The sequence below is a fragment of the Daucus carota genome, chromosome 1 (assembly GCF_001625215.2).
Source record: "Daucus carota subsp. sativus chromosome 1, DH1 v3.0, whole genome shotgun sequence".
Lineage (NCBI taxonomy): Eukaryota > Viridiplantae > Streptophyta > Magnoliopsida > Apiales > Apiaceae > Daucus > Daucus carota.
Window position 1 is genome coordinate 54,353,173 of NC_030381.2, and position 17,717 is coordinate 54,370,889.

At 32.4% G+C, this 17,717-nt stretch overlaps 4 protein-coding genes across 4 annotated transcripts; 1 reads left to right on the top strand and 3 right to left on the bottom strand.

The window, feature by feature from the left end:
• The first annotated feature begins 1,115 nt into the window (after positions 1–1,115).
• LOC108224961 (uncharacterized) lies at positions 1,116–1,761 on the top strand. The gene is made up of 2 exons (XM_017399737.1): positions 1,116–1,258; positions 1,350–1,761. The coding sequence occupies exons 1-2, from the start codon at positions 1,116–1,118 to the stop codon at positions 1,759–1,761; spliced, it is 555 nt and encodes a 184-aa protein (XP_017255226.1).
• A 3,156-nt stretch (positions 1,762–4,917) lies between these two features.
• On the bottom strand, positions 4,918–5,262 carry LOC108200432 (flowering-promoting factor 1). Its single transcript, XM_017368582.2, has one exon. It carries the CDS (start codon positions 5,260–5,262, stop codon positions 4,918–4,920), a length of 345 nt encoding a protein of 114 aa, XP_017224071.1.
• A 6,649-nt stretch (positions 5,263–11,911) lies between these two features.
• LOC108198636 (flowering-promoting factor 1) lies at positions 11,912–12,400 on the bottom strand. Its single transcript, XM_017366407.1, has one exon. It carries the CDS (start codon positions 12,351–12,353, stop codon positions 12,042–12,044), a length of 312 nt encoding a protein of 103 aa, XP_017221896.1. The 5' UTR covers positions 12,354–12,400; the 3' UTR covers positions 11,912–12,041.
• A 2,521-nt stretch (positions 12,401–14,921) lies between these two features.
• LOC108224969 (flowering-promoting factor 1) lies at positions 14,922–15,312 on the bottom strand. The gene has a single exon (XM_017399748.2). The coding sequence runs from the start codon at positions 15,257–15,259 to the stop codon at positions 14,948–14,950; it is 312 nt and encodes a 103-aa protein (XP_017255237.1). The 5' UTR covers positions 15,260–15,312; the 3' UTR covers positions 14,922–14,947.
• Between the last annotated feature and the right edge of the window lie 2,405 nt (positions 15,313–17,717).

Genomic DNA, 17,717 nt, shown 5'->3' on the forward strand with positions numbered 1-17,717 from the left:
TCCATGTGATTTGTCAGACTTAAGCTCTAGTCACTTTCAACTGCTCTTTGCTTCATCAGTTGAAGGTTCTGGTTGCTTTCAACTGCTATTGACTTTATCAGTTGAATGCCTGGCTCATCAGTTGAATGAATTACAAACTTCATCAGTTGAATGAATTACAAACTTCATCAGTTGAATGCTGTTCCAGTCTCATCAGTTGAATTCCTCAGCATCATCAGTTGAACACTTTGTCTTCAGTTGAATGCTTGATTTTCATCAGTTGAAACATCATCCAGTCTTCATCAGTTGAATAGTTACATCTCATCAGTTGAATATCCTTCACTTAGATAAAATTACATGGCATTGGATATTTACAATTAGCCATCCTATTCTACCCATCCGTTGATAATTCCCAAAGACAAGAAACATAACAATTACAACTGAAATTTGATAAAGGTTCTAAGTAAGACATGTTACAAAATGTTTATGTTATCATCAAAAATTATTGATTCCTAACATTTTGTGCAAATATTGCAATTTTATGTGCGAAAAGCGCGATTGGGGAGAAGTCACTATCATACCATCTTACAATCAATTGCTTTTTTAATATTGTTGGACGAAATAAGTTTTTTAAAAGAACTACGAAAGTGTCACTAGTTCATTTGGAGGAAACAAATCAACCCATTTCTCTTGAAAAAAAAATACTCAAAATCGGGTTTGAACCGATCTAATTACCTAATTGTGCTAGACGAGAGTAAACAATTGTGACTGATCAGGCGAATCAGTGTGATTTTTGTGCGAGGATTATGGGCTTGTGATGTTATAAATAATGGAATCATTGATAAATTAATTAGAACTTTGCGTATTTCATGAATCTTAACATCACTGCACGAACTATAATGATATTTAAGACATGATGTACATGTACACAGTAATAAACCATCCCTTTTGTACCCAACCCGAAGCTAAGCATCCAAGGTACTCTCTAGACTTATACAAACAAATAACTCATTTATATAATTGGCCCAATATACATATAATCTTGGAATGCTATAAAATACTATTACCTAAGGTCCTAAACCTCGAAATCAAAATCGGCAACACATTGATGACCTTAGAAATTAATATTATAACCTATGGGTTATCAAGATAATGTTCGATACCATGCTAATTTTGGGCAAGTTTCTTATGCCCCTGAGGATGCTATAACCTTTTCCATGATTGAACAATCAATACGACTAGATTCAGAGGTAACTATAATAGTCTTCGGGAGTTACTGGTATAACTCGAAGGAACCTTATATTAGATTTTCAAAATGTCGATCGGACCATGAATGAATGTTGTTACTGGTTGGGATCACTCAATTATAGTTCTGAAGTGATAATTCTTTTTGATATGGCGAATGATTCATTCAAAGATATTGATGTTCCGGACTATGCACAGCCAAGTACCAAGTGTCTTGCAGTATATGATGATTCTCTTGCATTTCTGTCTCTCCACGAGAGTTTGAAGAATTTTGATATTTGGACATGGAGTGAGGGTTGTTGGACCAAGAAATTTACTATGGGACCGCTTCCTGATATTCGACATCCTGTTGGTCACTGGAAGGATAACAGGCTCTTATTGCAATGTGAAAATGGTTACATGCTCATGGTTGATCCTGATACACAAGAAACAAAGGATTTTGCGTTTCATAACTATACAGGGTGTGAAGGAGTGTTTGCTTACAGGGAAAGTCTGGTTTCCATCAAAGATAAGATCAAGGCAGGGCAGCAGTCTTAAGAAAATTTAAATCATAAAACAATTGAGTCAAGTAATTCATCATTCTCTCCAACAGCTTCCTCACTGTTATGTGTTTCTATTGGAATAATCTGCGGATATGTGCTGAGTTCATTGGTATGGGCCATTTATGTGTGATAACAATTTATAGACTTAATTATTGTTATCGTAATGTTTTCTTCAGTGCGACAATGATAATTTTCTTTTGTTTTACATTAGTTACTGATTTTTCTTAAGGACACTGTCGAAAGCATAGTTTTTTTAGTGAAGGCAGCCACAGGATGAATTATTTGTTATTATTAAAGTTTCCCTAATCGTTGTTTATGCAAGCGTCAAATATGGTTTGATGCTCCTAAGCCAGTTCAATAGTTTTTATTTTCTTTCTGAAAGGTAGATAATCTGAGATTTACTCATATCAAATCAGCATCAGGACCATCTTAAAACTCAGAAATGACATTTTCTTTCTGATCACACAATCTGCAACATGGGTTTAAACTAGCTAATCGTGCCAAATAATGAGCTAGTTTGTTCGCAGATGCTTTATCAAAGCTAATTGGCACATAATTCGTCCATCCAAGAGATATTTTTGGTGAGAATGAGTCTATTCAAAATCTTAAGATGTTAGAAAAAGGGTCTGAATGAAATTAATGTTACATTCCAACAATTTTTACCCTGAGATAAGAATCCCGACAAAGATAAAACAGTAACTGCAACCACAAAAACAATCAAACATGACTACTAATTTATGTATATTCATACCAAGAAAGCAAAGAATGAACATTCACCAGAAGTCCACAACTGAGGAATGAAACAAATTAAATATATAATACAAATTAGGAAATTGAATAAAATTTATCTGTAAATTTCATATTTATTTCTGGGAAGGCCATTAATATAACTTTATGCATATACTACAAATTCAAAATATGGATCAATTCTTCTGTCACTAGGAATATAAATTGTTGAGTATCACTCTTAAACTTTCTTATTGAAGTTTTTCTTTATCCATATAGGTTCATTACGTGAGTAATGAGAACATATATTTATAGATATGTTCCTATTAATCCACTGGAGTTTCAGAAGTATTTGTGATACGACTTTGCAACTATTTTCATTTTAATAATTATGATAAATTTGTTAGAATTTATGCCTTTTAAAATCTATATTGGACTGTGATGAAAAAGCATTTATAAGTATAGAGGTGTCAGCGAGTTAAACTAAAAATGATCGACTAGAGCGTATTATTTTAATTTTTGGTGAAACAGAATAAATTATTATTGATAGACTAAAGTTGATTATATTTATATCTTAAACTATATTTGATAAAATAAATTAGTCATCTTTGGTTAATAAATTAGACCATATTTATTTTTTGAATATATTTGATATATTAAATTCAGCTAAGATAGAATTAATTGATTCCATTTTTATGATCAGAATTAGAGAAATTTAATTTCCCAAAATTTATTCGAATTTATATTTTTCTTATACGCCCGAATGCAATTTTGACAAAGAATTCAATTTTATGTTCATAGGTGTTTTGGAAGTATGCCCATGAACATTAATTTTGAGAACACCCGGAGACGGGGAACCCAGTGAAGTGCGTAGTTGCATTTTCTCAGAAGAAGTGAAGTGAAGATCTGAATGAGGGACCTCTGTTTATATAGCAATGCATGCGATGCATTCATTATACTTCTCCTTTGTTTGCATTTTCTCCTTTGTTTGCATTTTCTCCTTTGTTTGCAATAAACTTTAACATCATAATTACAGACAAAGTGCATTGAAAATACAAGCCAGAAAGAATGAAGTTAGCAGCAGCAGGCGCAACAATATATATCTTCTGCGGTGCATGATGATGGCTGTAGTGCCATCGATCATTAGTATTATTGGGACACAAAGAAGTCGGTGAGAACTTGAGTTACGTTAATGTTACATTTGACATAAGCAATGGAGGCACACCATTACGGAGCTGAATATGTTTATGCAAATCTCAAGATCGCGGCACCTGGGTATACCTTAGGAATTGATATCAAAAGCTTAGACATCAAGATAATGTTTGATATAACGATAATTACAACTGTCATGGAATGAAAAATGGTATCGTTTGGAAGAAAAATCTACAACACGATTTATAAAGCAGAAGCTGAAAAACCAAAATGTACTAAGATTATGTCAATCCTCCTCGTTGAATATACTAAGTTATACATTTAACTACAAAATATCACTACAAAGCCAACAATTTCCAAAATAAAATTAAAAACAGAAAATGGGTTTCTACCCATCTTATTACCCGATTACATTCGACAAGAGCTAAAAATTGCAATTCTGGCAAATTGGTTCGCATTTTGTGCAACTTTTGTGCAAATAATGCAATTTATGTGCGAGAAGTGCAATTGAGGAGAAGTTATTATCATTCCATCTTACGGTCAAATGTTTTTTTATTGTTGGAGGATATAATTTTTTTTAAAAGAACTACGAAAAGTGTCGCTAATTCATCTGGTAGGAAACAAATCAGTCTTGAAATGTTATAAAATACTGTTACCTAAACCTCAATTCGGCAACACACTGATGACCTTAGGAATTAAGAAGTTATAAATACTTGTAATTTTATTTACATAAGTTCATATTTATAATCTTGATTTATAAAAAACTGTATTGAAAATTTTAAACTTTTTAAACGTTATCCATGAATCTAGATGGAAAGAATAAAGACTCAACTAATTTAAAATACTCTTTTGGTCTTGTTTTTATTGATGTTTGACTGTTGAACACGTAAAAAAACTAAATATTATCTTTAATTAATAACTTATAATTAGAAGTCTATGTTAAATTAAAATTTAGATTCTAAACTCTCATTTGATATAAATTCTATAAAAACAAATTCTATTTAAATATGTCTTTTTAAAATATTAAAAAGGTTTAAAAAAATGGAAATGAGAAAAGATATATAGATCGAGTAATTAATTTCCAAAAAAAAACAAAGATAGTGCTTAATATCTGTTAATACTTAAGAAGCAAGAGTATCAACATATATAGCATTATTCGACTCTCCGATCAACAACAGAAATCTTAAATTACACAACCACATGCAGTACTACTGTAAAAATACTTGTAAAATAAACAGCTGAAAAGCCACACACAAAGTGATAAATATATAACCTAGCTAGAGTCCTCAGCAGCAGCAGTAGTCTCTTTCTGCTCATTAGTCTCTTGGACGAGCTTGAAGACACCAGGATTATTGGTGACAACCATAGCCTTGGAGACACCTTTAAACTTGTTGAAATTCTTAGGAAGTGAAATGAAACCAGAGTCTTTAGCGAACTGCAAGAGCTCGGAATTGCCGTTGTCGTATGGTTTCCATCCAAGCTCTAACAGTATCTGGGTGAGGGAGGCGTAGGATGAAATCACCTCTCCAGTTGGGACGTGCACCAATGAATAATCTACGGTTGCCCGATCGTTGTCTAGGCGTACGACACCGTTTTTGAATACCCAAACTCCAGACATTTCTGTGTGTTGATAGGCAGAAGGGTTGATGTTTTTTTAGTTGAGGATGGAGAGGGAAGGGAAGGGAAGGAGGAGCTATTTATAGGGATTTTTTTGGATATGGCTCTATTTTGGTATAAGGTTAAAAGTGTAAATTCCAACAATATTTTTTATATATAATCTATATTTCATATTTTATTTTGTTGGGCTCCATTATAACAAAGTTAAGTGGATGTGAATTGGAGGAATGAATTTTTTTTATTGTGAAAAATAAGTTAAGAGCTATGTGGTGACTCTTAATTTTGAGGAGAGAGCAGAGAGAAATAAAAGACTCTTAATGATTTAAAGAGGCGCTAAAAATTTTTTGGAACAATTGTTTTTCTTATTCTTCTCAAATTTCAAGCTAAGAGCTTGAAGATGCTCTAAAAATATATAGTTGAGCATAACAGATAAGGATACGGCTGTTTAGCTTCGGTGGAGAACATAGATCTAGATGATGTTTAATATATAAGCGCATGGTGCACGCTATGAATTAATTATTCCGGGATAATTATTCCCATTTTTTAGGGGTCAGTTATATATTCACAATAATAATTGTCATCATAATATATTAAAAATGTTAAAATATCATACAAAATGGACAACATATAGAGAGATATCAGCAAGGCAAGAGTGTTTAGTCGTCGTTTGATTCATGGTTTTCAGGAATCACGTATGTGGTTTGTCTATTTCAATGGAATTCCATCTCTTGTTTGGTTTCTGATGTTTGGGTAGAAAAAATAAAATCACAAACTTATGCTTTAAATACCAAGTATGGCTTTTTGATACAGTTTTTGTTTTTTTTGTCTACATTTAAGTAATGAAATATTAATATTTGATACAAAATTAAATCAATGATACAAAAATATATAACAATAATAATTTTATTTATATTTTTAATTAATATAAATTAGTAACTTATTTTTTGTAAAAATTATATATATTTATTTCAGCACTCAACCAAAGACATAATACTTTGTACCCACGTCCACGTCAGCTTAACCTGCATTCATTGCTTATCCACAAGTTCTATTATTAAAATATTAATATATTCAATTATAAGTGTGAAAGAGAGAAAACAATAATATTGTATTATGAAAATTAAAATTAGGTTTGAGTAGGACAATCTTAAAAATAAGATAGATGAAAAATATTCCAGAAATTTTAAATATTTATATGATATACTATTAGAATTTTCGTTTTCGTCAATTATCTTAAATTTTGTATATAGATAATACACCTGTTAAACTTGCTCTTAATTATCTCAAAGAAGTTATAAATTTTGGCAGGACCATGGTGAGGGGCCTGAGGGCGTGCATGCATGGTGGCTCTTAGAAGCTTCGCCCCTCTTCCATAGCCTAGGTTTGGAAATAGACTTAAGTTGAGTTTTGTCCGAATTTAGATAAGTTCAAATTTTTCCGGAATAAACCGAGTAGATCCAAGTTTTGCTAGCTATGAAAAATGATGTTTATGATGGACTCGTTAATACATGAGACATACACGTCTTTAATTGTTGATCACGAATTATTCAAATCCAACGAATTCGGTAACCAAGTCGAAGGATAGTCGAGGTATTTATAAAAATAACTTCTATATAATTATTTTAACTCACCATCTACTCCTCGTTCACAAAATATAATTTTTTAATAAATTTATTATTGACCCAAACCCATATTAAAATTCGAAAAATATGACAAATCAGTTTAGATATTAATTTATTTTCAATATTTCTGAATCTAAACCCGAAACCAAATGGAACGAAAATATAATATTGGATTGGATCTTACGAAATCCAAATCCATCTCACCCGTTGACATCCTACATGTTTAATATTTTTAGGGCATCTGGAATTTGGAAATGGTTTACGCTATGAATTAATTAATGAGGAACCCAGTAATTTATAGGCACGTTGCCACACGTGAATGCTTTTTTATTCATTGGTCCTGTGCTAGTTTACATACAGTAATAATTTAAGGTTCCGTAATTCCGTTTGGTTACAGTGGAGCCACGAGGTCGAGATCAGTAATCAGATTAAGATGATTTATTTATGTGATATAATTTGAGATATAATGTGTTTAGTTGAGTGGTGAAATGAATATTTAGAGTTCTCAAGTATAATTAATTTAGATTATATTTATAAATTAACATTTACATATTTTTGAGTCATAAATTTCATATCATATTATAATTTACATGAAATGATATAAATAATAATGAAAATAAAAAGAAAAAAATTGAATTCTCAAACCCTTGGGTATGAAAATTTTATATTGGGTTTGAGAAATGGGTTTTATGAAATAAAATTTTCAACCAAACGCTAGGTATAAGTTTAAAATGAACAAAACTCAATCAGACTAGTATTAGAAACTACTATAATTACTATAAAAAAATGAATATTTTCGATCAATGATATCTGGTCAAAGAAAAACCTTTTTAACGCTTAAGAGTCAAATATAATTTTTTTGGCTGATATACTGCTGGTTGAGTTTAAACATGTCAAAAACATATATCCAGTCAATTCAAAAAAAACTGACTTATTTTCCACAGGTTTTATCCAATATTTTTTGGTCGAATTTAATATTTTGAAAATTTTGGCGAAAAAATTGAAAATTTTGAATTACCACAAAAATTGCTGAAAAATTTAATGACCCCCATTTTCAATCGAAGTTGTATTTTCAATCGCATTAGTGTTTCGAAGTAAATAGTCGAATATATATAATCGAACCATTTCATCTTTCCAAGAATAATCATTTATCATATGTAAAGACAGCTGCTTATCTGGACAAATCCAATTTCAATCAATATCCAAACTAATCATTATACTCTCTCCGTTCTTAAATATCCGTTTTTCTAAAAATGAGCACACATCAATATCAACAATTACTACTCTAAATAATAGTACATAATTATAATTATCGTATTAAATGCACTGTATAATAATAGTATTTGTGAGGAACCATAAAACAAAAGCCTCTGGCTGGGTCTTGGGTGGGTAAGAAAAATCTGGTTGACGGCTTATATTTGAAGTTCTCGGCGATTGCCTTGGTTTTATGGACATGTTCTTATCTTGTCCACGTGAAGACCCATTGGGCTGCACCTATTTTCATGGTGATTGTATTTCGTTAGGGTCATTCGCGGGCCTCAAGTCGTAACTATCATCATTTTGTTGTTTTTAAACACAAAATATCTTACACGTACTGATTATACATATATTTGCATCTCACGTACAATTGATGTCCCCACTTCCCATGCATATCCTATCTCAGCTTCATAGCTCTCTCTGTCCTGTCTTGTCTGTTATTTTAAATTTTTTAAAATTATTTAATGTGAATCCAAATATATATTTATTTTATATTTTTTAATACTTTAGTAATAAAAGTTCCTCACTTATATTTTTATTTAAAAAATTAATTCAAAAATTAATACCAAGAGTAGTATTTGTTTATACATAATACATAAAGATGCAAAATTGAGGTGATGAAGACAATGCATTTAAACAGCTACACAAGTACAAAAATGGAGTCCATAGCATTATTGAGTATAGAATCACTATAATCTTAAATTACAAAAGGCAAACACAATTAGCTAGTGGCTAGCAGTCTTTGACAACGAAGACATGAGGATTCTTGACGACGATGTCATACATGTAGACGGATTTGAACTTGTGAAACTCCGTAGGAGGTGAAACGAGGTCAATTGATGAGGCTTTATGGAACTGCAATAGCTCGATACTCCATCATCAGCATTTGGCGCAGTGCGGTGTAGGATGTAACCACCTCTCCAGTTAGTAAGTGTGCCAGCCCCTTCTTTTGGCGTATGATCCATATCCGAATTCGAACTCGAACTCGAGACATTATCCATATCCGAAAATGGAAGTTATCCGTAAATTAACCGTAATAAATAAGCCTGTTTGTTGCGGTGTTTATTGTATTTAGTTGCTGATGAAGAGGAAAGGGAACTTAGAGGTGGATAACTTGGTATCAAATGATAAAGGCTGTTTGGCTTTGGTGGAGAATATAGATATTGTGGGACCCTCGTGTTTAAAAGATTTAGGGCACAATTGATGCTATTAATTAGCTAGGGCTCTTAAGCTTTTTGGCTCAGATACCATCTAATCATATGGGATATTTGGTAGGAATCATGTGGGTCCTGCTGAGTTGCGGAATCTTAATTTTTTTGGTTGAAAATTTTTCACATACGAATATATAAACACAGAGACAGGAGATGAGAGTTGTGCCCACATATCACATTTGCTCACGTGAAGCTCCTATGTCCTGAGGGTCCATAACTTTTCAATTATTCTTCAAATGATTGAAATCATCATTTTTGGTAATAATAACTCGGATATTCAAAATTTTAGTGGAAATTCCGCTAGAAATAGTTTATCAAAGATTAATTTCTTAATTCAGCTCTACCATGCATTATCCAGTGAAGTTTTCATGATTTTTACTCAAAATTACTACACATGGTTCAATCAATAAAAGTTTCATTACGATAAAGGTTGACGCTTTTGAAAAACCAAAAAAGAAAAATTACAATTCAATCCACGGTGTTACTGCATAATTCTCCAATAATATTTTTTTGTATTAGTTATGATCTAATAAAAAATTATCTTGGCCCCTTTACCGTGTATTTTTAATTTAATTTTAAGTAAGATCTCGAGAATTTTTTAATCGAGAATTTCTTAATAAATCAAAGATTATTACAATATTATTACGCAAGCACATATAACAAGGTTCTTGACCTAGAAATATCTAGATGGACCAACAAAACTAACCTGCAAGGCAGATGGAGCATATATCACGTGGATCATTTAACAAGAAAATTGAAGGAGATATTTCATATAATTCAGTAAGGCCTTGTCACCATCGGTCATGATATCGTTGTTCCTAGGGGACCTCTGTGGCTATAAACCTTAATTTTTCTTGTTTTGCCAAGTGCTTATGATTATGCTGTACACTATACAGATTTGGAAAATGGGCTAATGCGAATACTGGTTTGGGACTTGAGCACAAAAAAAGATTAAAGTTGGGGACAAGGCAACTGAATTTTCAATACTCCATAACTATTTCTTTGTTTTCGAATTTTAACAGAAACCATAACTATGGATCACTTTAATTTTATTAATTTATTGCAATTATTTAAATATTCGATATTAAATATATACCATCACGACCGATCGATAATCTATAATTTAAATATTAATTTATCACTAATTAATAATTAATCATTGTTTTACTGTGTTTGTGATTCTTAATCAGTCAATTTAATACATGAAGTGATCATAGATCATTTGGCTTAACTTCAGACTAGTACTTCTTGAGATGTTATTTATAATTTATTACATATAAAATTACTAATTAAAACAATAAAATATTATATTTTTTTTAAGTGATATATTTATATAAAGTCAGATTTTAGAAAATATTTAGGAAAAATCTGGTTGCCGGCAACAAGTACAATCTGAGGTTCAGATTGATGGTCTTGCCCACGTGAAGACCCATCGAGCCTCACCTGTTTTCCTAGTGATTGTTTCTCTTGGGGCTATTTGTGGGCCTCTACTCATATCAATATATCATACATGTCATCCAATATTTGTGGTTGCCCTGCAGCCAATATATGCTCGGTTCACAGCAAGAATATTCATATCCATTAAAATTCATTTTCAACCAGATGAATAGAGGATAAGGATATAAAAACTACTTTATCATATTATGAAAAAATTACATACAAGAAACCACCATATTTCGGCAAAAAAAGGAAAAAAAAAAAAAGAAAAGAAACCACAATATTTGTGATGGACTTTTCACAATAATTCGTCATAAATGTTCAGTTTCATCATTTCTGGTCAAGAAAAAAGTTCAGAATTGATCATAAAATTTGTTTTTTTTTTCATAAGTTCATATATGTGACCCATATTTACAATAAGATTAATAAATAATTATCCGTTGTTAATGATGGGCTATATTAATTTTGTAGTGCTTTAAATTCATGATGAAGTAAGAATTCTGTTTTTTTCATGTAAATTAAGCACCCCTTCTTTCTCAATATTTAAATAACAAAAATATCATTTTTACTTAAATTTTACCATTTTGTTATAAATGTCAGCCCTACCCTGCATTGATACATGCATGCCGCCAGCTTTACGTGGCTAGTATCCATAATCCACACACACGTAAATATAATTTTCTCGATTCAAAATTGTACTTTATTCTCACACAAGTGTATATATACGACCGTTTTATGATAAAAAAAAAAAAGGTGTGTATATATATGTGTTTCTTTTTAATAATGAGGCTTATATATCTTACTACCTCCGTGTAAAATTAGGAGTTTATTTTCAAAAATTCACACAGTTTAATAAAAGTGAATGTTTATAAATCAATTAAACTAAATGGTCATAATATGTGGAATGAGGCTGATCTGGAAAATATAAATTGTAGTAAAATTGACTTTAAAATTATAATTTTACATTAAGATCAATTGAAACACATTTTTTTTTTTTCTAGAAAATGTACATGTAAATGAAAACAGAGAGAATATAAATCTAAATCCGTTCAAAGAGTTAAATCTCGGGAGGAGTCAGAGTGGGATCCGCTCTTGATCAAATGAAATAAGGAGTTATCTCCTAACGCATTATAAACAAAACATTGTTGTCATTTTATTACTGTGTTTTATTATCCCATCAACAGAAACATAATCTACACACTGTCAAACAGTAAAAACAACATAAAGGTATCCAGCACACAGCTAGAGGTTAATTAACAGTCTTTAACGAGGAAGACATTAGGATTCTTGACCACAATGTCGTACATGTAGACGGAATTGAACTTGTGAAACTCCTTAGGAAGCGAAATCAGATCAATCGACGAGGCTTTATGGAACTGCAAGAGCTCGATATCGCCGTAGTAAATCTCCCATCCGAGCTCCATCAGCATTCGGCGCAGCGAGCTGTAATTCGAAACCACCTCTCCGGTTGGTAAGTGCACCAGCACCTTCTTTCGGCTCGATTGCTGCTCCGATGCCTCATTTTGGCGGATGATCCCGTTCTTGAACACCCAAACTCCGGACATTGTCCGAATTTTTCGCGAAAAAAAAAAGGACTTATTTTTGGTGCTTGTGGAATTTGGTTGCTGAAGAGGAAGGGGAGGAGAGGGGTATTTATAGGGCTTAGAAATGGATGTAGTTGAGGATCAAATGATAAGGCTGTTTGGGTTTGGTGGAAAATATAGATATTGTGGGACCTACATGTTTAGGGCTTATTCGATGCTGTAATAATTATCTGGGGCTTTTGCTTTGTGGCTTACATGTCTGCAGCCAATCATATGGATATTTTGGTAAGAATCTTGTGGGTCCAAGTTAATGGGGTATCTAGATTCTTATTGGTGGAAAATTGTTTGTGCCCACATATCACATTTTGGTCACGTGAAGGTCCTATGTTGTGATTTTAACATGTCGAGACCCGGGAAGGCCCAGTTGCCCAGAATAGAGAAACGTCATCAGCATGTCGTACTTTATTTAAAAAAAAAAAAGGCATATCGTACTTCCTCTGTTTTTTTTATATTTCTACCGTTTGTATTTTAATATTTTCATATTTTTTAAAAGTTTGTCATTATGTATTTTTATTTTTATTTTGTTAAATATTTCTTGTAAGTAAAAATATTATTGTAATATCTTTATTCACTACAAAAAAGTTTAACAATAAAATTTTTATGTGTGTGATCAAATTTGTCAAAAATACGTGAAAAAAAGAGAGTAAAGAAACCAGAATATCTGAATATTCGATAATGGGTTGTATGTTTAACATAAATATAATTATTACAATACTTATATGATATTGATAAGAAAATATAGGAATTGATTTAAAATAAAATATTCATTTTAATTAGACATTTTAAAATAGAATTTTAATTGAGGCCGTAATTTTTGACTATTCTCCAAAATTTAGCGAAGATAGTGACTTGAAGATGAGGTCCATGACCCAAAAAGCTTGATGGAACCCCAAAGTTAACAGGCAGATGGAGCTTCACGTGATGAAGTGGTGTTCATCATCTAAACTCAAAAATATGCATAATATTCATCTTACATCTTGTCAATATAATTGGCCATGAATTGACATCTTGTTGGCCCTGTTGCTCCTGATTCTCTATGCCTGTGAACCTTAAATTTCCTTTTTCTGCCAATTGCTTACAATTTCTTTGTACAAATTCGGAAAATGGACTACAGCTATACATGCATGTCTGATTTGGGTTTCAGAAGCTAATTTGAATATACTGATTTTTGGGATGCGCAGAAGTATATATAAGGAGCAAAACGGTTGAATTTTTTAGTTCTTTTGAAACAAAAAATTGCTATTTTTATTTTCCCATAGGTTAATTTTATTTTAAAATTATTGAATTTCTATATTTTTTGATAATTTAAAAAGAGACTATAATATAATTGTTAGGATTTATATCTATTCATATCTGTAAACTATTAATATTACAATTATTTAAAATTTAATATATTGATGGCGGAAATCAAACCTCAGACTTTTTATATGCATTTCTTTTGATATCATATCTAACTGTTCATATGGATTTGAGTGGTAAATTTTATCAAATATGAATAGAAATGTTAATAAAATATGAATACAAATTATATATATTCGGTTATTATATATTTATAGAATTGTAATTTTGTATGTGTCACACGAGAAAAGCCTAATTAAAGTCTCAACAGCTTTAGGTTTATATAGTCATTTTACAGAATTCCAAACATTCATTATATCATGTGAAGATGTAATATATGAAGTGATGTGATAAATTCAAATCGCTTTTTCTTTAACTATTTTGACACACAATTGTTGATGCCCTTGGAGAAATGAATAAAGAACGGTTGACATTGACTATAAATCTCATTTTCACTGTAAAGATATTCTAAATGCAACCCAATCTTGAATGTGTAAAGCTTCAAGTTGATCTAGTTGCTTTCAAACTTATGATTATTATAGGCAATTCGCCTAATATATATATATGTGGGGACGGTTTTGAGATGTACATGACCTTAATCAAAATCAGTTTTCAAGACATTTCATTAATATACGAAAATTTGTGGACTCATAATCATTGATAGCCGAAGGGCAAGCTTGTCCATCTATAATGAAGGCCATCTCTATGTCCATTTTTTAGAAAGAGACATGACAGATATAAAAATATGGATTCCTGTTAATTAACGATATATATCCAAAAGAGGATTAAGGCAATGGGTTAGTTAAATTCTTCTGAGAAGACGGCTCAGTTTTTTTTTTTTTTTTGCTAATTTATGTTAAGTTAATTACTTTAGTTAACTCGATGCTAATATGCTATAGCGTGCATCTATGGATTTACGCGTTATGGAGTTAGAATTGAAGTTCTTACAGCAAAATATGAATGTCAGATGTTTTAATGACTTATAAGTTATTATATTGTAAAAAATTAATTATTAGTAGTTCAATTCATCTGTCTTATTTAACCCACGACAAGAGTCCATGAACTCTTCAGGTACAAAATTGTACTTATATTAACACAAATAAAAATCAAACAAAACAGGATTGCCATAACATTATTTTGAGTACCCAGTCACCAGAAACTTATTAAGTAAGTAGGCTAGCATATATAAATGTAAAACAATGGCAAAGATCTGGAGGTTAGCAATCTTTGACGAGGAAGACATTAGGATTCTTGACGACAATGTCATACATGTAGATGGAGTTGAACTTGTGAAACTCCTTAGGAAGCGAAATGAGATCAATTGATGAGGCTTTGTGGAACTGCAAGAGCTCGATATCGCCATAGTAAATCTCCCATCCAAGGCCCATCAGCATTTGGCGCAGTGAGGCGTAGGATGAAACCACCTCTCCGGTTGGTAGGTGCACCAGCACCTTTTTTCGGCTCGATTGGTGGTCTGAGCCCTCATTCAGGCGTATGATCCCATTCTTGAACACCCAAACTCCAGACATTTCAAATTTTTACGATTTTATTATATTTTTTTAGTCGTAAAAAGTGGTATTTGTTGTAGTGAACAGAAGGGTTGATGAAGAAGAAAGGGCTGAGGAGCCAGGTATATATAGGGCTGGAGAAATGGATTATATGGAAGTACAGGAGGGAAATACTGATTGATTGCCAAATTATAAGCCTGCAGGCTTTGGTGGAGAATATAGATATTGTGGGACCTACATGTGCAGAATATTTAGGGCAAGAATGATGCTATTATTCAGCTAGTGAGGGCTTTTTCTTTATGTTACATGCCTACCAACTATAGGTATGGATATTTTTGGGAAGAATCTTGTGGTCCCTCTGTTAATTGGCGTGAACTTACACTCGCAGACGGGGAATAATTGGAAAATGACATGCGTTAAGTTTTGATTGAAATGAGCATCGTGTATTCATATAATAGCATGAATCAAAACACCTCATCTCAATTATCATATCATTTTGTACCAAATTTTATATTCAATTTTGTGCATGTAACAGTACTCATTAGAATTTTAGCGGATTAGAAATTTATCAGAGCCATTGGAATATATATATATATATGAAGCCAGACTGATGAAAGGAGCTGTGCCCACTTATCACATGTTGAACGCATGAAGCTATTGTGTTGCAGGTCCATGGTTGTTGGCTAAAATAGTATAATATTATCCACTCATGTTCGAAACTTTGCAGAATATGAATTTTAGTATCATGTTTGGAATGAGAATAATTTCTTTATATTGATATTAAGTTTTATGAGTTCGACTTGGTTTGTTAAAATCCCGATCCTGTTAAGTTCAAGTGAAGTATTCTTAAATGTAGTTCTATTTTTTTAAAAAAAATTATAGTAATGGAGGGGGCACAGCTTCTCTAAACTATAGTTCTATAATTGTTTTTTAAAAAAAAATTCTCAATAAAAGTTTAACTATTAAATTTTTATTCAGAAAAAAAAATTTTAAAAATAAATTATACATTCATATTTTATGGAAGAATTAAAGTGCGTGCCAAATAGTGAACGCATAGAATCTAGGGGACGGAAGGAGTAGCTCACCGACTCCGCAACTCCATTAGTCTTTTGCTTTTAAGTTTATGTTAATTTTTCCAAAATTAGAAGGAAAAAAAAACGAGTGAGCAGTTGATGGGGCATGGTGAAATGTGGATGTTGATATTGTTTTACAATCTGTGCAAAAAACCAACAAAACAGTACGTGCGTTTGTGTGTGTGTGACAAAACAGTAGGCGTAAGGAGACAAAACAGAACGAAGGATATATGAACGGAAATCCGAGTCCAGTGCGTAACTGTCTCCTTAAAGCGTATTTCGCCCTCACCGTATGTGATGAACGATCGCCTCCCAGGATAAAACGGATCAACGATGCGAGAAGCACCTTCGACGAACTAGAACAAGGTTGAAAACTATCACCGACGCGGCTAGGGTTTGGATGCGAGAGGCTGTGTAATTTTCTTGTGAATAAACCCTAATCTATAATGAGTATATAGACAATGCAAGACTTGTGCGCTACGCTTCGTAATTAATTAAAACGCGTTTAATTAATTTACGCGGCTATAAATAAAATCCGAAATCAAATCGAAATTAATTTAAACCCAGTAATTAATTCAGCAAAACTAGTCCGTAATTCTTCGGGCCCAGATTTTGCTGCATTCGTGTCCGCAGGTCGCACACGCGGAAAAGCCCGAGGCTTGCGAAGCCACGAAATTTCCCTCGAAATCCCACGATTTGCACCCCCCCTGCGCGCACGTAGGTGGTGGAGCATAACACTAGTAACACATTTGGACACTACCAAAGTGTTTTGCTATATAAAGCCTTTAAAGGCTCTTTATTGAATCTATGTGGGATTCAAGCTTTTTATTCCAATTTTTTCCACTACCAAGGAAGCAACTTTGGATCATCATAACTCATCCATTCCTTAGTCGTTTTGAGTGAATAAACATGCATTGGAAAGCTCTCTCGGAGGAGAACATAATCCAAGCATAACCCGCCACGAGCACGTAGCCGAGCCTCACTCAAATTGGTGCTCAAAATGACAAACTTCCAACAGATATATCCAAAATGGATAAGTGAAAGCAGGGACTACGACTTGCAGAGGTCCACGATCCAAAAGCTAGACGGAGCCGCAAAGTTAACTGGCGGATGGACTTCACGTGGAGTCACGGATCATTTGAAAAGAAGATGCGGCATATATATCAACGCCTTTCGCGACCATATAGCCATGTAGGAGCGGATCTTAGTAGGAGCAAAGGGGACAACTGATCTCTTTACATTTTTTTGTTTTTAATATTATACATATTTTTAGGTTGTAAAATTGAAATTGACCCTCTTAATTTTTTTTGACCCCTCTTAATTTTTTTTACAAAAAAATTGACTCCCCTAACTTTATAGTCAGATCCGCCACTGTAGGCATGAGTCCATGACCTTTTGCCGGTGTT